At 58.8% G+C, this 20,808-nt stretch overlaps 2 protein-coding genes and 1 long non-coding RNA gene across 20 annotated transcripts; 1 reads left to right on the top strand and 2 right to left on the bottom strand.

Annotated features, from left to right (window-relative positions):
* Window positions 1-1,600: 1,600 nt before the first annotated feature.
* Window positions 1,601-8,297, top strand: BEST2 (bestrophin 2). The gene is made up of 9 exons (XM_053219831.1): window positions 1,601-3,566; window positions 3,686-3,780; window positions 4,505-4,738; window positions 4,833-4,987; window positions 5,571-5,648; window positions 5,824-5,976; window positions 6,072-6,152; window positions 6,344-6,498; window positions 6,978-8,297. Exons 1-9 carry the CDS (start codon window positions 3,415-3,417, stop codon window positions 7,396-7,398), a joined length of 1,524 nt encoding a protein of 507 aa, XP_053075806.1. The 5' UTR covers window positions 1,601-3,414; the 3' UTR covers window positions 7,399-8,297.
* Window positions 8,298-9,175: 878 nt separating this feature from the next.
* Window positions 9,176-20,297, bottom strand: HOOK2 (hook microtubule tethering protein 2). 18 transcript variants are annotated; one of them, XM_027050529.1, is made up of 22 exons: window positions 20,131-20,294; window positions 19,528-19,613; window positions 19,386-19,458; window positions 18,396-18,446; window positions 18,157-18,289; window positions 17,986-18,053; window positions 17,573-17,635; window positions 17,177-17,257; window positions 16,929-17,089; window positions 16,700-16,840; window positions 15,257-15,458; window positions 14,860-14,970; window positions 14,664-14,751; window positions 14,253-14,322; window positions 13,404-13,565; window positions 13,222-13,309; window positions 12,989-13,023; window positions 10,409-10,491; window positions 10,211-10,314; window positions 9,886-9,996; window positions 9,715-9,786; window positions 9,176-9,631 (listed from the first exon to the last, which is right to left on the bottom strand). In XM_027050529.1, the coding sequence occupies exons 1-22, from the start codon at window positions 20,173-20,175 to the stop codon at window positions 9,482-9,484; spliced, it is 2,178 nt and encodes a 725-aa protein (XP_026906330.1). In that variant the 5' UTR covers window positions 20,176-20,294; the 3' UTR covers window positions 9,176-9,481. The 18 variants fall into 18 exon arrangements, 9 of the variants coding, with proteins under 9 accessions (XP_026906330.1, XP_053075799.1, XP_026906332.1 ...); XM_053219824.1 differs by having other exon boundaries at window positions 10,211-10,311; XM_027050531.2 differs by having other exon boundaries at window positions 13,404-13,541; window positions 20,131-20,293.
* On the bottom strand, window positions 12,151-12,982 carry LOC128314948 (uncharacterized). The gene is made up of 2 exons (XR_008297260.1): window positions 12,541-12,982; window positions 12,151-12,314 (listed from the first exon to the last, which is right to left on the bottom strand). It is a non-coding gene; the product is annotated as an uncharacterized LOC128314948 (long non-coding RNA).
* Window positions 20,298-20,808: the final 511 nt, after the last annotated feature.

Below are 20,808 nucleotides of genomic sequence, written 5' to 3'. Positions count from 1 at the left end.
TGGCAGAGGACTCAGGCCAGGTGAGCCCCTGAAGTCCTGTGTGTCTCAAGAGCAGCCTCGCTGAGTTATAGGTAACATGCTTCCTGCAGTTTGAGCTCCTTATCCCTAAAACGGAGACATAAAGGGTGGCCGTTCAGGGTCACGGCAGAATTCACCAGACCCTGGGAGAGTTCTCACAACAGCTTGGAAGGCAGTTAGCGGGGTCCCTTACATCCTTTCATGCTCCCTCTGCCACTGCCTGGACAGCCGATGTCCTCCCCAGTTGACAGACCCAAGACTGGTTGTGATGCTGACCATTTATTTGCAAGTTCCAAGCCAGAGCTGGTTAGAGGGGACAGAAAGGGGGTGCTTGAGGACATGCATGAGTCAGGAAGTGGTGTTTAGACTGCACACCCAGACCATGGGTGAGCCAGGGTGTTTGTGTAAGGGAAACCCAGTCACAAGCCTAGACGTGTCCCCCCTACACTATTCCACTGGGTGTGTGCAGGCAGGCGTGGACAGGTTCTGGTGGCCTTTGTAAACAAACACGGTGGTGCAGCCTGTGACAGAGACCCCGGGCTCCAAGTCAAACTGCCTGAGTTCAAATATCAGCCATGCCACGAATGAGCATGTGTCCTCTGAGCCTCAGTTTCCCTATCTGGATGTAGAAATACCAAAAGCACCAATTTCATAGTCCTGCTTGTAAGGACTCCATGAGACGAAGTAGGTAACGTCTTTGCAACAGCACCAGGCACGTAGCCGCCAGGGAGTGTTTGTTATTCTTTGCTGTTACAAGTATTAAGCATGTGAGCTAGCCTGGGCAACCTGCCCCGGATCCAGCGGGGGTCCAGCAGTCAGAAGTGTGTGGAGACACGTGTGAGCTGGGAGTAGGGGGATGAGCACAGGTTGGGGGCTAGCTGTAGTGCGGGTGAGGATGCATCCTAGGAAGTGGGGGCCTCTGGTCAGGAACCAACCGTCAACTTGAAGCCCATACCTTCCCCAGGCCCTGAAGCTGGCAACACCACCCCCTCGCCCCCTTTTACAGGCTGTCCGGCAGCTGGATGGCAGAGATTTGGGTCTGAGGGTGACCAGCCCGGGCCAGTTCCTAATTACCTGGGGCAGGGCAGACATCTGCCAGTCTGGGAACACAGTGTCCCGGCTGGCAAGGCTTCAGGGCGGGGCTGCAACGGGCCATCCTCACTCCTAGGGCACATGGTGAATTTGAGGGCCTTCAAGGGTGCCCCTCGGGGTAGGAACCCTTCCACGCTGGGCTACGAGTTTGATGTTGGGGATAAGGGCTATTTGTGTCAGGCTGGGAGTACCCCCTTCGTAGACGTCTGTGAAGGCGGAACATCTGTCTGCGTCTGTGCAACATTCAGGGACAAGGTTTTGCATCCCTAAGCTTGTGTGTTCATGGCAATACTGAGTATCTGAGACCTGGGGTGTGTGTATGGGTGGGGATGCTTACACAATACAGCGAGGGAGCACTGGGGAGAGAGTGTCCTATGCATTGATGTGCAAATGCAGATGAATTTCACGGCGGGGGGGGGGGGTGGGGGATGGGGGGGGAGGGGGTTATGGGCCTGACCCCAGCGAGATAGAAGGGTCTGTGGGACTGTTGGGGAGGGGTCTCTGTTGTATGGGTGTGTTTAGGACCCTGTTCTGACCCAGGACTATGTCCCACTATGTTGAGGGCAGGTGTTCCTGTATCTGGCATGTGAACACGGGTCTGTCTTGGCGCAGGAGAGACCGGGAATAAATGTGTGCTACCTCCTGTGTGTGTGTGATTGTGTGTTTGTGAAGGCATTGTGGGGTGTCTGCTTAGCGGTTGTGTGACCTTGCATGTGTCTTTGTTACATGGCGGGGGGGGGGGGGGATCAGGAGGGAATGCAGGGTCCCAGGTCCCCGCCCATGTGCTCCTGAGTGGCTGTTTGGAGTACCATGTGGGTCCCCGAGAGCTGACAGCCAGCTGGGTTAGGGCCCATCTGCCTATATTTGAGTGTTGGGCACGGGTGTGGGCACGGGTGGAGCTAAGTGTCTTGCGTGACTTTGTAAGTCTTTGTGATAATGTGTACTGACAGCCCTCTGGCTTACCGTGGTCGTGGGAGGCTGTGTTAAACTAAACTCGGGTCTGAGTCTATGGTGTGTGTTTCTATATGCATCTTTGTGACGGTGTGTGATTACAAGTGACTGTGGGATGACACAGCCTCACTGAGCAGTGTGTGTGTGTCTCTTTCTGGAACTGGGAAGGAGACAGGCCCTGCCCCCTCCCCCAGCTTAGGTCCAAGATCCCTTGGACCTGCCAGTGACTGACTGGGAGAGAGACAGGGAGGAGCAAGGGAGGACAGGGCGGATTGCTCCCCCCTGCCCCAGGTCACAAACTGGCTCCGCTTCTCCAAACAAAGTTCTGAGGCTGCAGCCAAGGGGGGGCGGGCCAGGGAGGGGCTGCCCACGCCCACTCCCCAGCCCCCTCTCCCCAGGGTCTGGCCTCAGCCCACCTAACGCTGAAGCCTTCCGCCCAGTCTGTCCCTGGCCCTGTTTGTCCCTGCACCCACCACCAGGTGAGAAGGGCGGAGGCCTGGGGGAGCAGAGGACCCTGAGGACAGATGGGTCTCCATTGGCCTCCTCGGGGTGGGGAGTTGAGGGCTCGGAAGGCTGGAGGGGCATGGACAGATGAAAGGTCAAGATGGGTCCAGAAGAGGGGTGAAGGGGCAGAGCCAGGGCAATTAAGTGGGGAGTGGATAGGCTGGGGGAGCTGTGCAGGGGAGAGACCAGCCTGAGGCAGAGGGCCCAGGGGGACAGGACCTGGGGTCCTGCTGGAGGCTGGAGGATCGGGCTTCCAAGGGCTTCAAAAGGGAGTGCGAGTGTGGAAGATGGGCTGAGACCGGGGGCTGTAGAAGCGTGGAGAGGCGGCAGAGGTGGGACCTGAGGGAGGAGGTCCAGGCTGCTGAAGAGCTGGAGTCCTAAGACTCTAGAAACCGAGGTGCCGGAGGCTCGGAGTGGGGAAGGCTGTAGACGGAGCTCAGGTAAGGGATACGGGATCGCACAGAGGGTTGCTGAGGCTGCGCGGTGGACCCAAGGGTCTTGTGGGTGGAGGATGGAGGGAGAGGGCCCCTGAGGAGTAGACGCAAGGCTCTGGGACCAGTGGTCCCGGGAAGAGCGTCTGCGAGAAGGGGCTTGGGGATGACTGAGGGCTAGGGCAGGTCTGAGCAGGCCTGGGAAGAGCCCAGAAACCTGGACAAGGGACGCAACGCTTGAGGGAGGAAGAGGAGGCTGGGGTGCCTGTAAGAGGGGACGCCAAACTGAGCCAGCCGGCACCTCTCTGCCCCTGCCCGCAGCCCCCCGGCCCCCTCCTGGGGCCCCCGTTCCTCCGCCCACAGCCTGGGGTCGGGTCCGGCCCCCCCTCTCCTCCCGCGCGACCGGCCTGGCGCCGCAATGACCGTCACGTACACAGCCCGCGTGGCGAACGCGCGCTTCGGCGGCTTCTCGAAGTTGTTGCTGCTGTGGCGCGGGAGCATCTACAAACTTCTGTGGCGCGAGCTGCTCTGTTTCCTCGGGCTCTACATGGCGCTGAGTGCCGCCTATCGGTGAGGTGGTCCTGGGGTGGGGGTGGGGGGGGAGTGCCAGCCAGAGGGGACTAGGGAGGGGCCTTGGGTGGTCCCCGGAGGGAGGCTCGCCTGTGACCCCGTGCCCCCCTCCCTCGCAGCTTCGTGCTGACTGAAGAGCAGAAGCGCTACTTCGAGAAGCTCGTCATTTACTGTGACCAGTATGCCAGTCTCATCCCGGTCTCTTTCGTGCTGGGTGCGTTCGCTCCTGAGTTCCCCATTCCCCTAATACTGAGAAACCCATTCCCAAGCCTTTGGGAGACCCCCCCTTCCTATTCCTCTGGGGCCCCCCTCTAACCCTTCAAACCTCCCCATTTCTGCATCTTTCATGCCAGGTGTGGCCCCAATTCCAGAGACCTTGGATGTCACCTGGTCACAGTAAGCCATTAGAGTTCCGTGTCACCCATAGGCTTATCCCTGGTCATCTCAGGGTCTCCCCCCTGTGTCTGCATGAGACTACTAGTGGCTCCCTACATGTCCTGGGCCCTAGGGACCCCCCTCCCCACAGTGACCCCATATGACTCATCCTCTCAACTCCAGCCTGGAGGACATTCCTCTGACAAGTCAGTAACTTAACGTGGCCCCAGCCTCCCGTTTTCAGGTCCCCATGCTCCCAACCAAGTGGCTCCCTGTGGCCAGAGCGACGACCTATGTGCCCCTGACAGAGGCATGTGTCCCCACCTCCATACTGAGATCCCAATCCCATGTCCCAGGTGACAATCAAGTGGCCGGGAGGACCCAGCCTGCTCCAGACCCTCTAAACTCAGGGCTTGACCCCCGAGTTCCCAACCCGGGTGGCCCCTCAAGGTCTGGTGATGAGCCTTCCTGGTGTCTCTGATGCAGACCCCCCTATCATCCCTCTTCCCACGACCCGGCTCGAGTATCCCCACTGAGCCCCCCCATTCCCGGCTGTCCCGCAGGTTTCTATGTGACGCTGGTGGTGCACCGCTGGTGGAACCAGTACCTATGCATGCCGCTGCCCGACGCGCTCATGTGCGTGGTGGCAGGCACAGTGCACGGCCGCGACGAGCGAGGCCGCCTCTACCGGCGCACGCTCATGCGCTACGCCGGGCTCTCAGCCGTGCTTATCCTGCGCTCGGTCAGCACCGCGGTCTTCAAGCGCTTCCCCACCATAGACCACGTGGTGGAGGCGGGTGAGGCTCCTGCCCGAAGCGGGGGCGGGGCGGGCCGGGGGCGGGGCCAGGACGGGAGGCGGGGCGAGTAACCCCGGACGTCCCCCCGCTTCAGGGTTTATGACCCGCGAGGAGCGCAAGAAATTCGAGAACCTGAACTCGTCCTACAACAAGTACTGGGTGCCCTGCGTCTGGTTCTCCAACCTGGCTGCGCAGGCCCGGCGCGAGGGCCGCATCCGCGACAACAGCGCCCTTAAACTGCTGCTGGAGGTGGGCCCGCCGGGAGGTCACCCATAGAAACTTCCAGGGAAATTGTACCTCCCTGGAATTGTGTCAGATGCCGACCTGCCACGCACCACCCGTGAGGCAGATTCCCATCACCCTTACCAAGCAGCCCCCAGGTGCACACTTATCTCTAGGGGGCCGAATCCTAGGCACATAGTGCCCCCTACCCCAGATGTAACGTCACCATTAAATGTCTGTCCCTGGAGGGACGCCTGGGTGGCACAGTGGGTTAATCGTGGACTCGTGATTTCCGCTCAGGTCACGATCTCAGTTTGTGAGTCTGAGCCCCACGTCGGGCTCTGTGCTGAGAGCGTGGAGCCTGCTTGGCATTCTCTCTCTCCCCCCGCCCCTCCCCTGCTTGCACTCTCTGCCTCTCAAAATAAATAAACTTCAAGAAAGAAAAAAAGCCTCACAAAAAAGCTAAAAATTTAAATGTTCCCCCTGGAGACCTGAAGCCCCCACCCACATGCCACCAGGTAATCACTCACCTCCATCCCGAGTACCCACACCTGATCCCCAAGTGTGAGCTCGCAATTCAGGCCCTCTCACGACTTGTATCTGCACCCAGGAGCTGACTGTGTTTCGGGGCAAGTGTGGGATGCTCTTTCACTACGACTGGATCAGCGTACCCCTTGTCTATACCCAGGTAACCCCACCGTGCCACCGTTTAAATCTGGCATCAGAGGCCCTGACCCACTGGTCTCACGGCGAAACAGGACCAGCTAAGACCCCGTGTCAGTGATGTCCCACCCTAGTCCTGGTCTCTCCAAGCCCTCCTGAGACTGGGAGAACCCTGACCTGGTAACCCGCCCCGCCCCCAGGTGGTGACCATCGCTGTGTACAGCTACTTCCTGGCCTGCCTCATCGGTCGCCAGTTCCTGGACCCGGCTCAGGGCTACCAGGGTCACAACCTGGACCTGTGCGTCCCCATCTTCACCCTGCTACAGTTCTTCTTCTATGCCGGCTGGCTCAAGGTGGGGTGGGGTCGGGTGGCCCTGAGGGAGGGACTCCCAGGGTGGGACAGGCAGGGTTCTCAGGACTCTGCCTAGCTACCCCCCTCCCCCTTCAGGTAGCCGAGCAGCTCATCAATCCTTTCGGTGAGGACGACGATGACTTTGAGACCAACTTTCTGATCGACCGCAACTTCCAGGTAAGACTCGGTTGCGTCCATCCCGAGTTCCCACAGGAACCCTGGCCCCACCCTCGCCAAGATTTACCCCGGCCCGGACCCTGAACCGGCCTTCTTTCTTTGGTCACCACAGTCCTAACGCATCCTGGGGGCGGGGAGAGGGGTCCACCCGGAGGTGCCCGCGCTTTGCCCCCGCATGTCGGCGCCCACAGGTGTCAATGCTGGCCGTGGACGAGATGTACGACGACCTGGCCATGCTGGAGAAGGATTTGTACTGGGACGCAGCCGAGGCTCGAGCCCCCTATACTGCAGCCACCGCGTTCCTGCTGCAACAGCCCTCCTTCCAGGGCTCCACCTTTGATATCACGTGAGCCAGCTGGACGGGTGGGGGGCCTCTTGGAGGCGGGGCCTATGGCTCTGCGGGGAGGATCTGATCGAAGGGGCTCTGGGATGCCAGGACAGGGCTAAAGGCTAAGCTTGGAGATTCGGGGCTAAGACCTAAAGTCTGTGAGGACTAGGATGGGGGTAGGAGGCAGGGAATTGGGTCAAGGTCTGGGACCCCGCCACTAATTGGGGGCCGAGCTAAGGGCTAAGGTCTATGAGGACTGGACTGGCGGCCAGAGGCTGGGCCAGAGACGCGGCAGTCACAACTGAGGCTTTAAGACCTAAATTCGAGCTTAACCAAAGCCAGAGGCTAAAACCAGGCGCTCTGGTACAGGGCCGAGGTCTTTTGGGGATAAGTGCGACGAAGGGGTGGGTGGAGGCAGGAAGAGCAGCGTGCCCGCGTCTCAGCTTTGTCAGTGCAGGAGAGGAGCGAGGTGGCAACGCTGATCCACTGTTCGACAGGCTGGCCAAAGAGGACATGCAGTTCCAAAGGCTGGACGGCGTGGACGCGCCGCTGGGCGAGGCACATGGTGACTTTTTGCAGCGCCTCCTGCCGGTAGGTGCGGGCATGGCCGCAGGAGGCCTGCTGGGCCGGCGCCTGTCCTTGCTGCGCCGCAAGAACAGCTGCGTGTCGGAAACGTCCACGGCCGCCAGCTGCGCGTGCGCAGGCGCCCCCGACGGCGCGGCCCCGGAATGCGGTTGCGGGGACCCGCTGCTCGACACCGGCTTGCGGGAGCCGGAGTCGGAGTTCCCCCCTGGCCCGGAACTGCCCATCCCCGGGCCCGCCGAGCCCTTCACCACTGTGCCTATGCCGGCGCCCCGGGGACCGGCTCCACCCTGGCTGCCCAGCCCCATTGGCGAGGAGGAGGAGAGTCTAGCCTGAGATCCGCAGGCACTGGATCCCCAAGGACAGGGACACAAACCCCGACAGGGCACGCAGGCAGCAGTCTGGGTCTGCGTAAGCCACATGTGGACTCCACCTATCCGACTTTGACGGGTTCCCGCTTCCTGCGCGCCAGTCTTCACCTCTGACCCTAGGTTTTGGAATGCCTCGTGTGGGCCAGGCACTGGGCCAGCTTATTTGAACAGTTCATCCTTCCCCCCAGTTCTGCTTCCCTCCCTCCCCTGCCTGAGAGGCCTCGATCAGCGTGCCCTGCCTTTATTCTTTCCTTAAAATGGAGATGTGAGTGCCTACCTCATTGAGTTATGGGGATGAAATGAAATGATGGCTTCAAAGTGTTGGTGTATAATAGGTGCTCAATAAAATGTTAGTGGTTTTTGGCCAAACATTATTAGCCTGACTTTTCCTGCCAGGTATTAGGCTAAATAAGAGTTGAGAATTCTTCCAGATTCTTTGATCACCCCCTGCCCTCGAAATGCTCCCATCAGTGTCCATGCCTTTACTCATTCATTAATGTACCAGGCAGTCCTAAGACCACAGCCTTCTTGCCACTCCTGTTTTATGATTCCCCAGGCCACCTCTGCCCCAAGTCCCTGCATTCTCAGATATCCCTTCAGAGCCCAGGTCTTAATTCAGTCCTATGCTGATGACCCCTGAATTTAGAACTCCAGTCATGGGGCACCTGGGTGGCTCTATCGGTTGAGTGTCCAACTTCGGCTTAGACCAGGATCTCATGGTTCGAGAGTTTGAGCCCAGTATTGGGCTCTCTGCCGTCAGTGTGGAACCCACTTCTGATCCTGTGTTCCCCTCTCTCTCTCTGCCCCTTCCCCACTCATGCTCTCTCTTTCAAAAATAAACATTAAAAAAGAGCCCTCTTCAAGTCTTTCTCTTACTCCCCCCACCCGTCAACCCCGCAGCAAATCCTATCAGCTCCACCTTCCAACTGTATCCACAATCCAACCATTTCCCATTCTTCTAGGACCCCCTCCTTAGCCAGAGCCCCCAGTGTCACCCACCTACCCACCTGGACCACTGATCTCTCTGCCCTGGTCTCCCAGCTCTGGCCCTAACCCGCACCCCCCAGGCTGTTTCTTCCACAGCAGCCCGAGACCCTGTGAACACCTGAGTCACGTAATGTCCCTCCTTCCCTTAGACTCCTCCATGGCTCCCATCTCCCTTAGAATAAAAGCTAAAGTCCTCCCTGCCCTCACATCTTTTCCCTTTCCCTCATTCACTCCACACTGGCCTTCTCACCAAGCAAGGCCTCATCTCAGAGCCTCATGCATGTGCTGTTCCCTCTACCTGAGTCATTCTTTCCCAGATACCTACATGGCCCCTCTCTCACCTCCTTTAGGTCTCTACTTAAATTATCTCACTTCCTTGGTAAGGCCTCTTCTGTGGGACTTCTACTTAAAACCACCACCTCCCAAATCCACATCCTCCATCCCATCACTTCTGTCTGCTGTATTTTTCTCTGCGGCACTCTTCACATCAAACTTTCCCTTCATCTATTTTGTTTATTGTCTGTCTCCCTTCATTAGAAACGACAGCTTCATAAGGCAGGGACTTTTGTCCGAAGCTTCCTGAAAAACTACCACACCTGCAGTTACACAGACACAAACATGACTCTCACCTCCCCGTGTGTACTATCCGTCACGCGTGCTTTAGGAAGAACACAAGCCAGGCCTTTCTAAAAGCAATGATTTGAGTCCTTGGCCCATCTTCTCTCCCTCCCCTCAGTGCCCAGAGTCCGGCCAGGGCAGATTGAAAATGTTTATTATTTGTCTTCTCAAATATAAAATCACTCTCTCCCCTGGCATCTCATTAACCCCAGGTTGAAAATTAAGGATAAGAATCACATTGCTAAAAAGAACAGGCCTATCCCTGCCTCCTGCCCTATCCTGCACTCTTGCCCCGGCTGAGGGAACAAAGGGCAGAAGTCATGACCTCCAGACTCTCAAGCAGCTGACTGAGGCCTTCCCGATGCTGGGCCCCGTGTGAGGTGAGGGGACCCAGGGGGCGCTGAGCCCTGACTGGCTGGGCAGGAGCAGGATCCTGAGGTCCATCAGTGTTTGTCAGTGGAACGCATGTTCAGGGATGCTAGACGTCCCAGCGGGCCACGGCGAGTGTTGGTGGCCAGCCGCTGCTGTGCCAGAAATGACTGGGCATGGGCAGGTGCCCGCTCCTCCCCAGCTCGCTGCTGCAGAGCCATGCCCTGGAGGGAGGAAGGGGGCACGGTTGGGGTCGAGTGAGCCCACGGCACACCCTAGTACTCCGGCCGTGGGGACGAGCACTCACCATATTGTACCAGGCACTGATGAGCAGCTTTTCTTCCTGCTCCCGCTGGCTTCGACTCTTCTCAAAGTCCATCTGCCAAACAGGCAAGAGTCAAGGGCCCGGATATGCTGGGGTGGGGGTGGGGGGCGGGCAGGGTGGGCAGCGACAGCGAGAAGGGATGAGGACACCCACCTCCAGGTGTCGGATGCGGACGTCCCGCTCCCGGAGCTGCGTCCTCAGGGTGTGAAGTTCTGGGGGTGCCCCTCCGGGTGGCCGCTGTTTGGGTTCCAGGGTCTGTATGACCTAGGGGTCGGGGAAGACACAGCCAGGGTGACCTTGGCCTTTCAGGCCCCTGGATGTGTTGGGCCGTGTTCAGGGTGACGGCTCATGGCGGTGGTGCAGGAGTCTGTGATACGATGGGGTGTGACAAGGGCGGAAGTGGAGGGCACAGGGGTGCACACTGGCGGGAGGCACAACAGCCTCGGCAGGAGGCCCACGGAGCACCCAGTGTCCTCACCGTGCGCGCCTTGTCCACGTAGCGACGGTACCGCTCCTCCATGGCCCGCAGGTCTGCGTCCTTCTTCTGCAGGCTGTGCTGCAGCTCCTCGATACGCCGGGCTGCTGGGGGGGGGGGGGGGGGCAAGGTGACCCCTCAGCTCCCGGCCAAGCTTGGCACCCCACCCCCCCACCCACGCAGCCGCTGAGGCCCACTCACTGCTGCTGTCAGCGGGGGGCTCCAGCTCCTCAATATACTCTCGCTTCCGCTGCAGCTCCAGATCTGCCTCATGCAGCTTCTGCCTGCGGACGGAGGAAGGGGAGCCGCAGGCTGACCTCCGGGCCCCCTTCCCTCCTCCCACCGGTGGCCACAGCCTACCCAGCCGGCCAACACGTGCCTGCCCGGCTGCAGAGATCCCTCTGTGTGCCCCACGCCCCGAGCACACAAGCCGCGTGCCCTGGTCCCACCATCTGCTCAGCCGCTGGAGTCACAACCTTCCCCACCCCCTAGTCCGGTGGCCCCTGGGCCAGCCCCACCGTGTGTCCACTTCTCTCCGTGCCCCGGCCCGCCTACTGGCACGGGCACCATCACCCCTCGCCGGCCTCTTCTGCACTCAATCTCAATTCCTTTCTCCACCCAGCAGCCAGGGATCTTTCTAGCAGGCAAATGTCTTCCGACCAAAAGAAACGCCAGGTAAAAAAACTACAGTTCTGCTGCATGCTGCAAAAGCCGAAGGATCTGATAACGCCCCCTGCCAGTGAGATGATTATTATTATTATTATTATTATTATTATTATTATTATCGTGCACTGGATATGGAACATAGTAGAAAGACCTAATAGAGAAACCTGGGCTATGTCTCAGGTTACCAAGGCACGTGCCCTCTGAGCCACCATTTCCACTTTCGTGATAAATTCGCACACAAGCGAAATGAGGCGTGTGCAAGGTTTTACTCTGCTGCACTGTTGGCAGTCGCAGATACCTAGGATGACTTAAACACGTGAGGCCCTTCGCAAAAAAAGGCTACAGGCCAGCGCTTCTGGATTGGAATTTTACAGGTGAATCAAGCCCTAATGTTTCCATATATCCATCCTCTGTAAGGAAATAACTTTTTCCGTGCTCCCGGTGGGCGCAGGCTACACTCCATCCTTGGTGGAACTGAGATGGGTCACACAAGTCATTTTCTGGAAGGCCCAATTTCCCCATGGACCCCCAGTTGACAAAGGCAACAAAAACCGATTCATATGGCGACGTTCCCCAGCCGTCTTCTTAAGGAGGAGAAGCCAAGTGCAGACTAGCAGATAGCCTGTTACCTTTCACGTAACTAAGGAATCAGAATAAAAATGTATATTCATATTCATTTGCATGTGCTTAAAAAACTTTGTAAGGATTGTTGGAATAAACTAATATGAATGGGGGTGGGGTGGAAACTGAGTCAATGGGGGGACTAAGAGGTATACCCCTTCTCTCTATATTGCTCAGTATATAGATCTCTATATATCTATTTTTAATAAAATTTGTTTTGAGAGACAGAGAGCAAGCGAGCAAGCAGGATAGGGGCAGAGAGAGAGGGAGAGAGAATCCCAAGCAGGCTCTGCACTGTCAGTGCAAAGCCCGATGTAGGGCTCAAACTCATGAACTATGAGGTCGTGGCCTGAGCCGAAGTCAGATGCTTAACCAATTGAGCCACCCAGGCACCCTATATTTTGGTTTTTAAGGTATGAGTGTAATAGCTACTTAAGGTAGTTTTTTTTAATTTTTCAAAGTTTATTTATTTATTTTGAAAGAGAGAGATGCAGAGAGAGAGGGAGAGAGAAAACCCCAAGCAGGCTCTGTGTTGTCAGTGGAGAGCCCAATGTGGGGCTTAATCTCATCATTGTGAGATCATGACCTGAGCCAAAATCGAGTTGGGTGCTTAACCAACTGGGCCACCCAGGCACCCCAAAATATTTTTTTATTAAAATTTTTTTTAATGTTTATTTAATTTTGACACAGAGCATGAGCAGGGGAGGAGCAGAGAGAGAGGGAGACACAGAGACACAGAACCTGAAGCAGGCTCCTGTCTCTGAGCTGTCAGCATAGAGCCGGACATGGGGCTCAAACTCATGAACTGTGAGATGATGACCTGAGCCTAAGTTGCATGTCTAATCCAATGAGCCACCCAGGCGCCCTACCCCAAAACAGTTTTTAATTTTACTTTAATTTTTACTAATCTCTGCACTCAATGTGAGGCTCGAACCCATGACCCTGAGATCAGGAGTCACATACCCTACCAACTGAGCCAGTCAGGAGCCCCCAGTTTAGGTTCTTTCTTTCTTTTTTTTTTTTTTTTTTGTGCAAAAAGGGGGCACCTGGGTGACTCAGTCGGTTGAGCGCCCAACTTCGCTCAGGTCATGATCTCACAGTTTGTGAGTTCGAGCCCCACGTCGGGCTCTGTGCTGACAGCTCAGAGCCTGGAGCCTGCTTCGGATTCTGTGTCTCCCTCTCTCTCTGCCCTTCCCCTGCTCATTCTCTGTCTCTCTCTCTCTCTCTCTCAAAATAAATAAACATTAAAATAAAATGAAATGAAAAAGTAAAAGGCAACTGTCATTTGGTCATGCTACCTTACTGAAATTCCCTCCATGGCTCCCCATTGTTCCCCCGAAACAGTTCTTACTCCTTCCCTTGGCTCATGAGACCCTACTTGATCTGAACCTTCTATGTTTTGGCTTACTGCTTCTCCTCATAAGACACCCAGTGTCCCCCGCACCTGTGCCCCAGACTTTCCTCCCACCCGAGTGCCCTCCCTCTGGGACTCACAGATGCTCCTCCAGCTTCCTCTTCAGTAGGGTGGACTGGGGGAGAGAACAGGCACTGGGTGAATGGGGGGTCCAGGCGTCCCAACTCCATCTTGGGGTGAGGGTAGAGGGTGCCACCCTGGGCCCACGGTACTTACGATGGACTGCAGGGGGCATCGAGCAGCAGGGAGGAGAGAGAGGAGGGTTACTGGGGGGCACGAGGGAGGGCCAGGCAGGGAGGAGGTGGGCACTCACATCCTCCGTCTTGCCCCCCTGCTCTTGCAAGGCCTTCTGTAAGTCCTCCACCTGGGCCCGCAGCTCCAACAGCTGCTGCTGGTTCAGCCTGCAGGAGTGCGGGGCCGCTCAGTGCCTGCGCCCGCCCTCCGCCCCGCACCCCACGCCCCCTCCACGCGGACCCCCCCCCCGGGGGTCCTCACCGCAGCTGCGTCTCCAGCCCGTGGCGCGCGCGGTTGGCCTCCTCCAGGTGGCGCTGCAGCTCCTCCTGCCGCTCCCGGTAGGCCGCCTCCTGCTGGCACAGCTGCTTGTTCTCCAGCTGAAGCCGCAGGAGCGTCTCCCTGCCGACCGGGGAGTGAGCAGGGCTGGAGACAGGTCAGCCCGCAGGCCTGCCGGGGCTCTGGCGGGGAGACTGGGCGGACAGGGCTAGCAGAGGGACAGAGCCCCGGGGAAGAGCCCCGTTAGATCCTAGGGAAGGGTCAGAGTACTGGGGACCCGGCCTAGGCGTGGGTGGGCAGAGCGCTGGGGAACCAAAATGGGCGGGGTTTTGAGCTGGGCCTGGGGGTGGAGCCAGGCGAGGGCGGGGCTACAGGAGCAGGTTAGAACCTTCCTAAAAGCAAGACTGCGGGGAAAGCAAGACGCAGAAAGGGGAAGAACTGGGGTGGGGGAGTTCATCGGGGCAGGACAGAGGGCACTGCACCTAACAGGGTCTACACTGAGGACAGGGCTATGCCCTGGGGGCAGAGTCCGACGGTGAGCAGGGCTGAGGGTAGGCTTTTTTTTCGGTGGGTGGAGCCAGATGGGTTGGACCTAATTTGTGCAGTGAGGATGGATCCCGGAGAGGCAAGCTGGGGCTAGAGGGCTTGCCTCTAGGCAATAGGGCTAGAGCTCCCGCCAAATAAGGGCAGAATTAGGAGTGAGTGGGCCTAGGAGCCAGGGGAGGACTTGGGAACCCAACACAGCAGGCCAGGCTAGTAGTAGGTGCCTGCACTGGGGGCGGAGCTGAGGGTGAGCTCTGGGTGCAGCTAGACCTTGGAGCGACCCCAGGATACCTCAGCTCCGCAGGTAGGATCTCTGCTGCCAAGTTTTCCACAGCTGGTGAGGTGGGATCCAGCGAAGGGTCTGGAGAGTGTGAGAAATGTCTTCAGGTTGCTGCACAGCTCCTGCCCCCATCCCTAGGGTTCACTTTCCAAGAGTCATCTTTGAGGACTCAAGTTCGACCAAAAGACTGGGTTAACATAAGCCTCACCCCTCAACCTGACAGCGGGCGGTGATGCTTGCCCCGAGTTTGCCCTGATCCCCGGGGACGGCCCCTGCCATTTCTCTCCGTTCCAGCCTGTCTCCAAGGTGGCCTAGATCTGCCCCCGGCCTGGACAAGGCCTGGGACGCCTTTTCTGTCTGCCCTAACGGCACCTAAGGCTACCCGTGCCCCAGGCCCTTGGAATGACAGGCCTCCAACTCACCGGCCTGGGTCAGCCCCCGAGGCTGCAGCTGGGCGCAGCGCAGCTCCTCATTGGCCTCCCGCAGGGAGTCCCGCTCTGCCAGCAGCCGCTGGAGGGACGGGGTGCAAGACGCCACTTGAGGCAGGGTTGGCTTCCTGGGGATTGGGCTATGCTAAGATGGACAGGGTGGGGCTTGGACGCGGGACTTCAGCCTCACCTCCTTCTCCTTTGTCACCAACTCATACTTTTCCTCCAGGTTTCGACACTCGAATAGCCACTTCTCGGCCTTCATGGCCTCCTCCTGTCGCTGGCCCTGAAGTTCCTGAACCTGAACACCGAGGAGGGGTGAGAAAGCGGGGTTTGGAGGAGGGGCAGGGACTGAATACAAGGTGAAGGCATCGGGCCCCGCGGGACCAGACCCAGCGAACTTGGAGGGGCGGGGCTTACAAGCCTAGGGAGGAGCTGGCCTGCCTGAAGGGCGTTACCTACATATAAACGAGGGGGGAGGCTACGGGCTCAGCACCACGCTGAGGGCCCACCAAAGCGAAAGGGGCGAGGGGTCCAGCGGCCTAGAGCACCACGCCCTCCGGGCTCTGCCCTGATCCCTGCCGCACCTGTCGTCGCTGTGCCTCGAGCTGGGCACGCAGTGAGCCGGCCCGGCGTAGCTCGTCCTCCAGCTGCCGCGTGCGCTCGGCATGGCCCGCGTTACGCTCCTCCAGCTGCCGCACCTGCCGCCTCAGCTCCCGCAGCTCACCCAGGCGGCGCCGGCAGCTGCTCAGCGTGGCCTCCAGCTGCCCGGCACGCTCAGAGGACTGCCTGGGGGAGGAGGCAAGTCGGGAGAGGAGGCCTGGGTCTGCGGTCAAGGTTCAGCTTGGATCTGAGGACCACCCCTCCCCCCCCCCCCCCCCCCCCCCCGGGTAGGGGAAGGTGTCATGTCACCTGGGGATGTAGGGGTTCAAGGTGGTGGATCATGAGGGTCAGGAGCCAGCCAGGGCCTGGTGTTTTTTTTTGGGGGGGGGAGGGGTCTTTAGGGGGCGCAGAGGGAGCCCTAAGTATCAATTGTTAGCCCAGGGTCATAATCAGGGTTCCTCAGGGGCGGGAGTGAATAGAATGACTGAGGCGTTACAGGGGGAATGATGGGGCCCAGAGGCTCTGAGGAGCCCTCAAGGACACTTTGAGGTTATGAGGTGGCTATGGGATCAAATGAAGGCGCGGTGAGGTCCTTCAGGGCAGAGCACTATGTGGTCCTTTAAGATGCAGCAGGGATTCTCTAGACACTCTAACATTACAGGGGTGCTGGGGGTCACAGGAGAGCCTTTAGAGGTTACAGAAGACACAGTGAAGTCAAGGGAGTGGGTGTTGGGGGCACCCACCAAGTGCTGTGGGATTGCAGGCGTGCTGTGGAGTCACGAGAAGGAAATGTCCTATCATGAGGGGCACAGATGGGTGAAGAAGGGGGTGGCAAAGTTATCGCATTTGGGGTCCTGGAGGGCACAACGGGATCCTGGGGCGTGATGGCCCCTGGCCAGCACTGGAGCAGGGGCGGGGGGCTGGTAGCTGGGGTCATGGGGATGCTACAATGTCTGGGGAATATAACGTGGGCTCAAAAGGGCACACTATGAGGTCCTGGGGGGCACCATAGAAGCAGGGATCTTGGTGGCACCCAGAGGACCTGGTGGAATCCAGGATGGTGTGGTGGGGTTCAAGAGCTGGGCCTGGGGGTGGAGCCAGGCAAGGGCGGGGCTACAGGGCAGGTTAGAACATTCAAGACTGTGGGAAAGCAAGATGCAGAAAGGGCAAGAACTGGGGTGGGGGAGTTCATCCTTTATGAATGTTCTAACCTGCTCCTGCGGCCTTGCCCTTGCCTGGTTTCCCCCTCCCCACCCCCCCCACCCCCAGGCCCAGCTCAAAACTCCGCCCACTGCACCATCACTGTGGAGTCTAGGGGACACTGGGAGGGTTCACCGGGCATTTGGGGGGTTTTGAGGTACTATGGCATCAGAGGGACGCTGCGGCAACGACAGTAGGCAGGGGGGACCCAGGGCCCCACCACTCACCGCAGCTCGTCCATCTCATCCTTCAGGGCCTGCGCCTCCTGGGCCAGACTGGTCAGTGCCTGGTTCCGCTGCTGCAGCTCAGAGACCTCCCGCTCCAGCTCGGCACAGTGCAGACGCTCATCTTCCCTGCCGTTCTCCAGCCTGGAGGGGTAGGGAAGGAGGGGGCACTCGAGGGGACTGGGCCCACGCCAATCCCCTGGCCTGGGGCCCAAACCCCGGCTCGCCGCACCTGAAGTTCTCCTCCTGCAGCTGCTCCAGCTGGGACTGCAGCAGCAACAGCTTCTTAGCAGTGAGGCCAGTGGCACCCTCACCCTCTGGCCGGCCCACCCGTTCCCGAAGCACCGCGTTCTCCTGTGCCAGGCTCTGCTTCTCCTCGGACAGGAGCACCAGCTGCCAGCAGGAGGCGCAGATGAGCTGGAGTTTGGAAGGGAAGGAGGCAAGCAACCCGCGCTCCCTCTCCGCCAGCCTCAACCTCACCTGCCGCTCCAGGTCCAGACAGTGCTGCCGCAGCTCATCCCCCTCATCAGCCTCCTCACTCAGGAAGTAGTACCTTCGGGACTGGGGAGGGGTGGGGGGGGGGGAGCGGGGAGGGGCAAGGAAGTCAGGAGTCCACGGGAGGAGACTGGGGGAAGGGACGCTGGCGTCTCTAGTGGCAGAAAGGAGCCAAGAAACTCTCAAGATCCAAGGGAGGGCTCGGACCCCAGGGGACTCAAGGAAAGGTGATGTGGGGACACTGGTGACCTGGCAAGAGAACAGGCTAGGACCCTGAGAGATCGAGGTGGTTTACACACGTAAGGACAAGTTCCTCCTCCTTAGGCAGCCCTGAGAATCAGTGATGGATTTGGGCCTTTAACAAGGTCCCCCGCCTCTTACCTGGTTATCAAAATTCCCATATGTTTCTGGTGACAGGGAGTCGGGGGTGTCTTTGGTCATCAGCTGGAGCAAGGTGGGAGGACAGTGAGATGAGCTGGGCCCTCTGAGTGTGGCCTTTAAAGCTTCTACAATCCAGCCTCCGGACCTCTCAATCCTCCTGCGCCCAAAGCCAGTTCTCCCCAATAACCCCTATCTAGAGGCTGCCCTCCCGCAGTGTATCCAGCAGGGAGGCTGGGTCCTTTGAGGGTGCTAAATGGTGACTTCGAGCTGGCAGACACCTGAGACAGGGGCATCTGGCCAACTGAGTTCCAGGAAGAGCCCAGAACTTACCAGGGCAGAGCCCATGCCCAGTTGCCTCTGCCCTGATGTCTCCTCCCCTGAAGCTCCTTGCCACACTGGGCACCCCCACTTACCTCCTGGATGGCTTCCATCACCACATGCTGAACTGATTCCTCCAGCGTCATGATTCTCTGGATGTGCTCTGGGGATCAAGGTGGGGAAGACTGAAACGTGGGGGTACGGGATGAGGAGGATTTTCTCAGGTTTTCCCCTGGGGATCCTCTAACCACCCCCCCCCCCCGTACCCTGCTTTTTCTCGCAGCTGATGGCACAGCCAAGCACCAGCTGAAGCAGCTTGCCAAGCTCTTCTGGGTCAGAGAACTCGCCAATGAGGCTCACGTCTGGAAGGTGCTGCTCCAAAACAGGATGCCCCAGGACCTGAGGACAGGGGGGTAGGGGTGCGAATAGGGGGCATTGGGGCTCACCAACACCCATCTCCTCCCAACCCAACCCCAGCTCCTAAATTCTGTTTATGGTTACTCACATCCTGGGAGTACTCCAATAGGCTCTGTAAGATTGTCTTCAGATTGCTAACCTAGGGAGGTGCAAGGAGTTGTGTCCAGGGTCCCAGAGCCCCCCAGAAGGAGCCGAGCAGCCCCCACTCTGAATCTGTCGGCCCCAGCCTTTTTTTCTCTGCCTCACTTCCCAATTCCTGGTCATTTCATCCCTGTTTGGTACCATCCTCTGTCCTCCCTCCTAGGGGCGACCTGTCTAGTGGCCTGCCTTTCTTGTTCACATGTCCCCAGAATCCAATCACGTCTCACCACCTGCCCTGCCACCTTCTGGCCCTAGCCATTTTCATCTCTCACTTGGATTATTGCACCAACCGGGTCTCCATTTCCACTCTCGCTGCCTACTCTGCATTCCTCTCCAAGCAGCCAGGGGGAGCTTTGTTAAATCCCAAGCCAGGTTGTCTTTCCTCTCTGCTAAAATCCTTCCTTGACTTTGCGTAGCACTTAAAATAGAATCCATCTCCCTGCCCCAGCCTGCCCCGCTCCTGATGACCTCATCCACCATTTCTGCCCCCCTTGTTTTCTATTCTGACCTCCCTGCCTTTCCTCGATACACCAGGCTTCTTCCCAACCTTGCACTGGCTGTTCCCGGTGCCTGGAACCCTGTTCCTCCAAATTTCACATGGAGATCAGCCCATCAGGGCCAACCACCCACCCAGTTGCCCTCTCTCACGGCCCAGCTTTTATGGTCTTCATAGAACTTATTGCCACTGGAAGTTTATGTTCGTGTGTGCAGGTTTTTGTCTGTGTCATTCCTTGCGGCACACCCAGGCCTGCTCCATAGGAGCATGAAAGAAGAGAGTTGGCTGGTCACCAGACATCTGTCTCTCTTCCTGGCCAAGTTGTCTGTGCATCACCCAGGACGTGTGTCTGGCTGACCCATCACCCAGGACATGTCTAGCTTAGCCTTCCCTGATGATCTCTTCACCAGTCTGTCCCCCAGTCTTGAGTCCACCTGTCACCTTCAGCCTCCAGTTGGGACCCGGGTCCTCTGAGATGCCCTGGAGCCACGTCTCGTTGAACCAGGAAGGATCTCTGGGGGCGAGAAGGTGGGATGAGCTGCTGGGGGACCCTTTCGGGACCCTCCCCCTCAGCCCCACTCACATCTGGTTTAGCACATAGGCTATGGCGAGGCCACTGCTCAGGTCCTGGGGGCTGGTACAGGGGGACGGGACATGGAACGTCTGCAACTGGGGAGGAAGAGGAAAGGGCAATGGGCAGTTAGGGCCTGGGAAAAATCGAACCACTCCTCTTTCGCTGACTTTCCCGGTCAGCGGGAACCTCACACGGTTGGCGGGGACTGCTCTACGGCTTTCGCAAACCAGCTCCGCGGAGGAGTGGCCACAGCTCACCTGGGACTGGAGGGGGCGTGGCCTCACTTCACTTCTGGTCAACAAACCCCGCGCCACCGGGCCAGGGCAGAACCACGAGTCACCTGGTCCCCACAGGCCCCACGTGACCAGGCCAGCGCACCTGTGCCCTCACCCACGTGACCCAGCCGCGAAGGGGCGGGGCCTCACCTGTTCTTTCCACGCAGACCTGCCACGTGACAGGGGCGGGTGCTCAGGCCAGAGTCCAACCGCCCTGCAGGCCGAAGGCCCTTTCCTCCTCCCAGCCCCAGAACAGAAGGGTAGAACGAACCAAGGCCAGGGCTCCCAGGCGAGAAGAGCGGGCGCATACCTGGCCCTGGCCCCGCCCCCGACCTACCCAGGTGAGCAGAGACCCGCATAGCTCGGCCTTGTCCACGCTCATGGCTCCCGATCGGATTCGACCTCGGCCGCGGAGCCCCGCCACCGCAGCCGCCTTCTGATCCGCCACCAGCGAGCACCCGCAGCCCCGACCTCCCGCTCGGCCTAGAGCGCCGCCCCGCCCCGCCCCCTAGGCGCAGGCCCCGCCCTAGACACGTGGTCTCCACCCCGCGCCCGTTCATACCTCCAGTTCCGCCATCTTGGATCCGGGCAGCACTTGGGCGCCCGCCCTGCCGCTAGAGGTCAGTCTGGGCCAAGCTTGCATATGCCTAGCGCAGACCCGCTACCCCTCCTCCTTGGCTCTTTTTGGCGGGGGGAGGGTAGCGGAGACCTCAGGATAATTCCTCAGCTTGTGAGGCGGAGCTATCCCACCCTGTTATACGGGCTTTTTCACGTCCTCTCTCTTCAGCTGGAAGAAATTCTGGCCCCTAACCACCTTATGATCGGAGCCTTTATTTGCGCGGGGAAGGGGCAGGCCGTAACACATTCTATGAACTTCGAGGAGAGCTCCTAAAGGGGGTCTTCCCAAGTCACCACTTGGGAGTCTTGCCTCAGGGGTAAACGGGACACGAGCGTGATCCTAGGTCGAGGGCAGGATGAATCAGCTGGACTCAGGTCTTGGGTGAGGTACAGACAC

Source organism: Acinonyx jubatus, chromosome A2, assembly GCF_027475565.1.
Source record: "Acinonyx jubatus isolate Ajub_Pintada_27869175 chromosome A2, VMU_Ajub_asm_v1.0, whole genome shotgun sequence".
NCBI lineage: Eukaryota > Metazoa > Chordata > Mammalia > Carnivora > Felidae > Acinonyx > Acinonyx jubatus.
The sequence above is the reverse complement of the archived record's forward strand: the minus strand, read 5'-3'. Positions and strand labels throughout refer to the sequence as shown.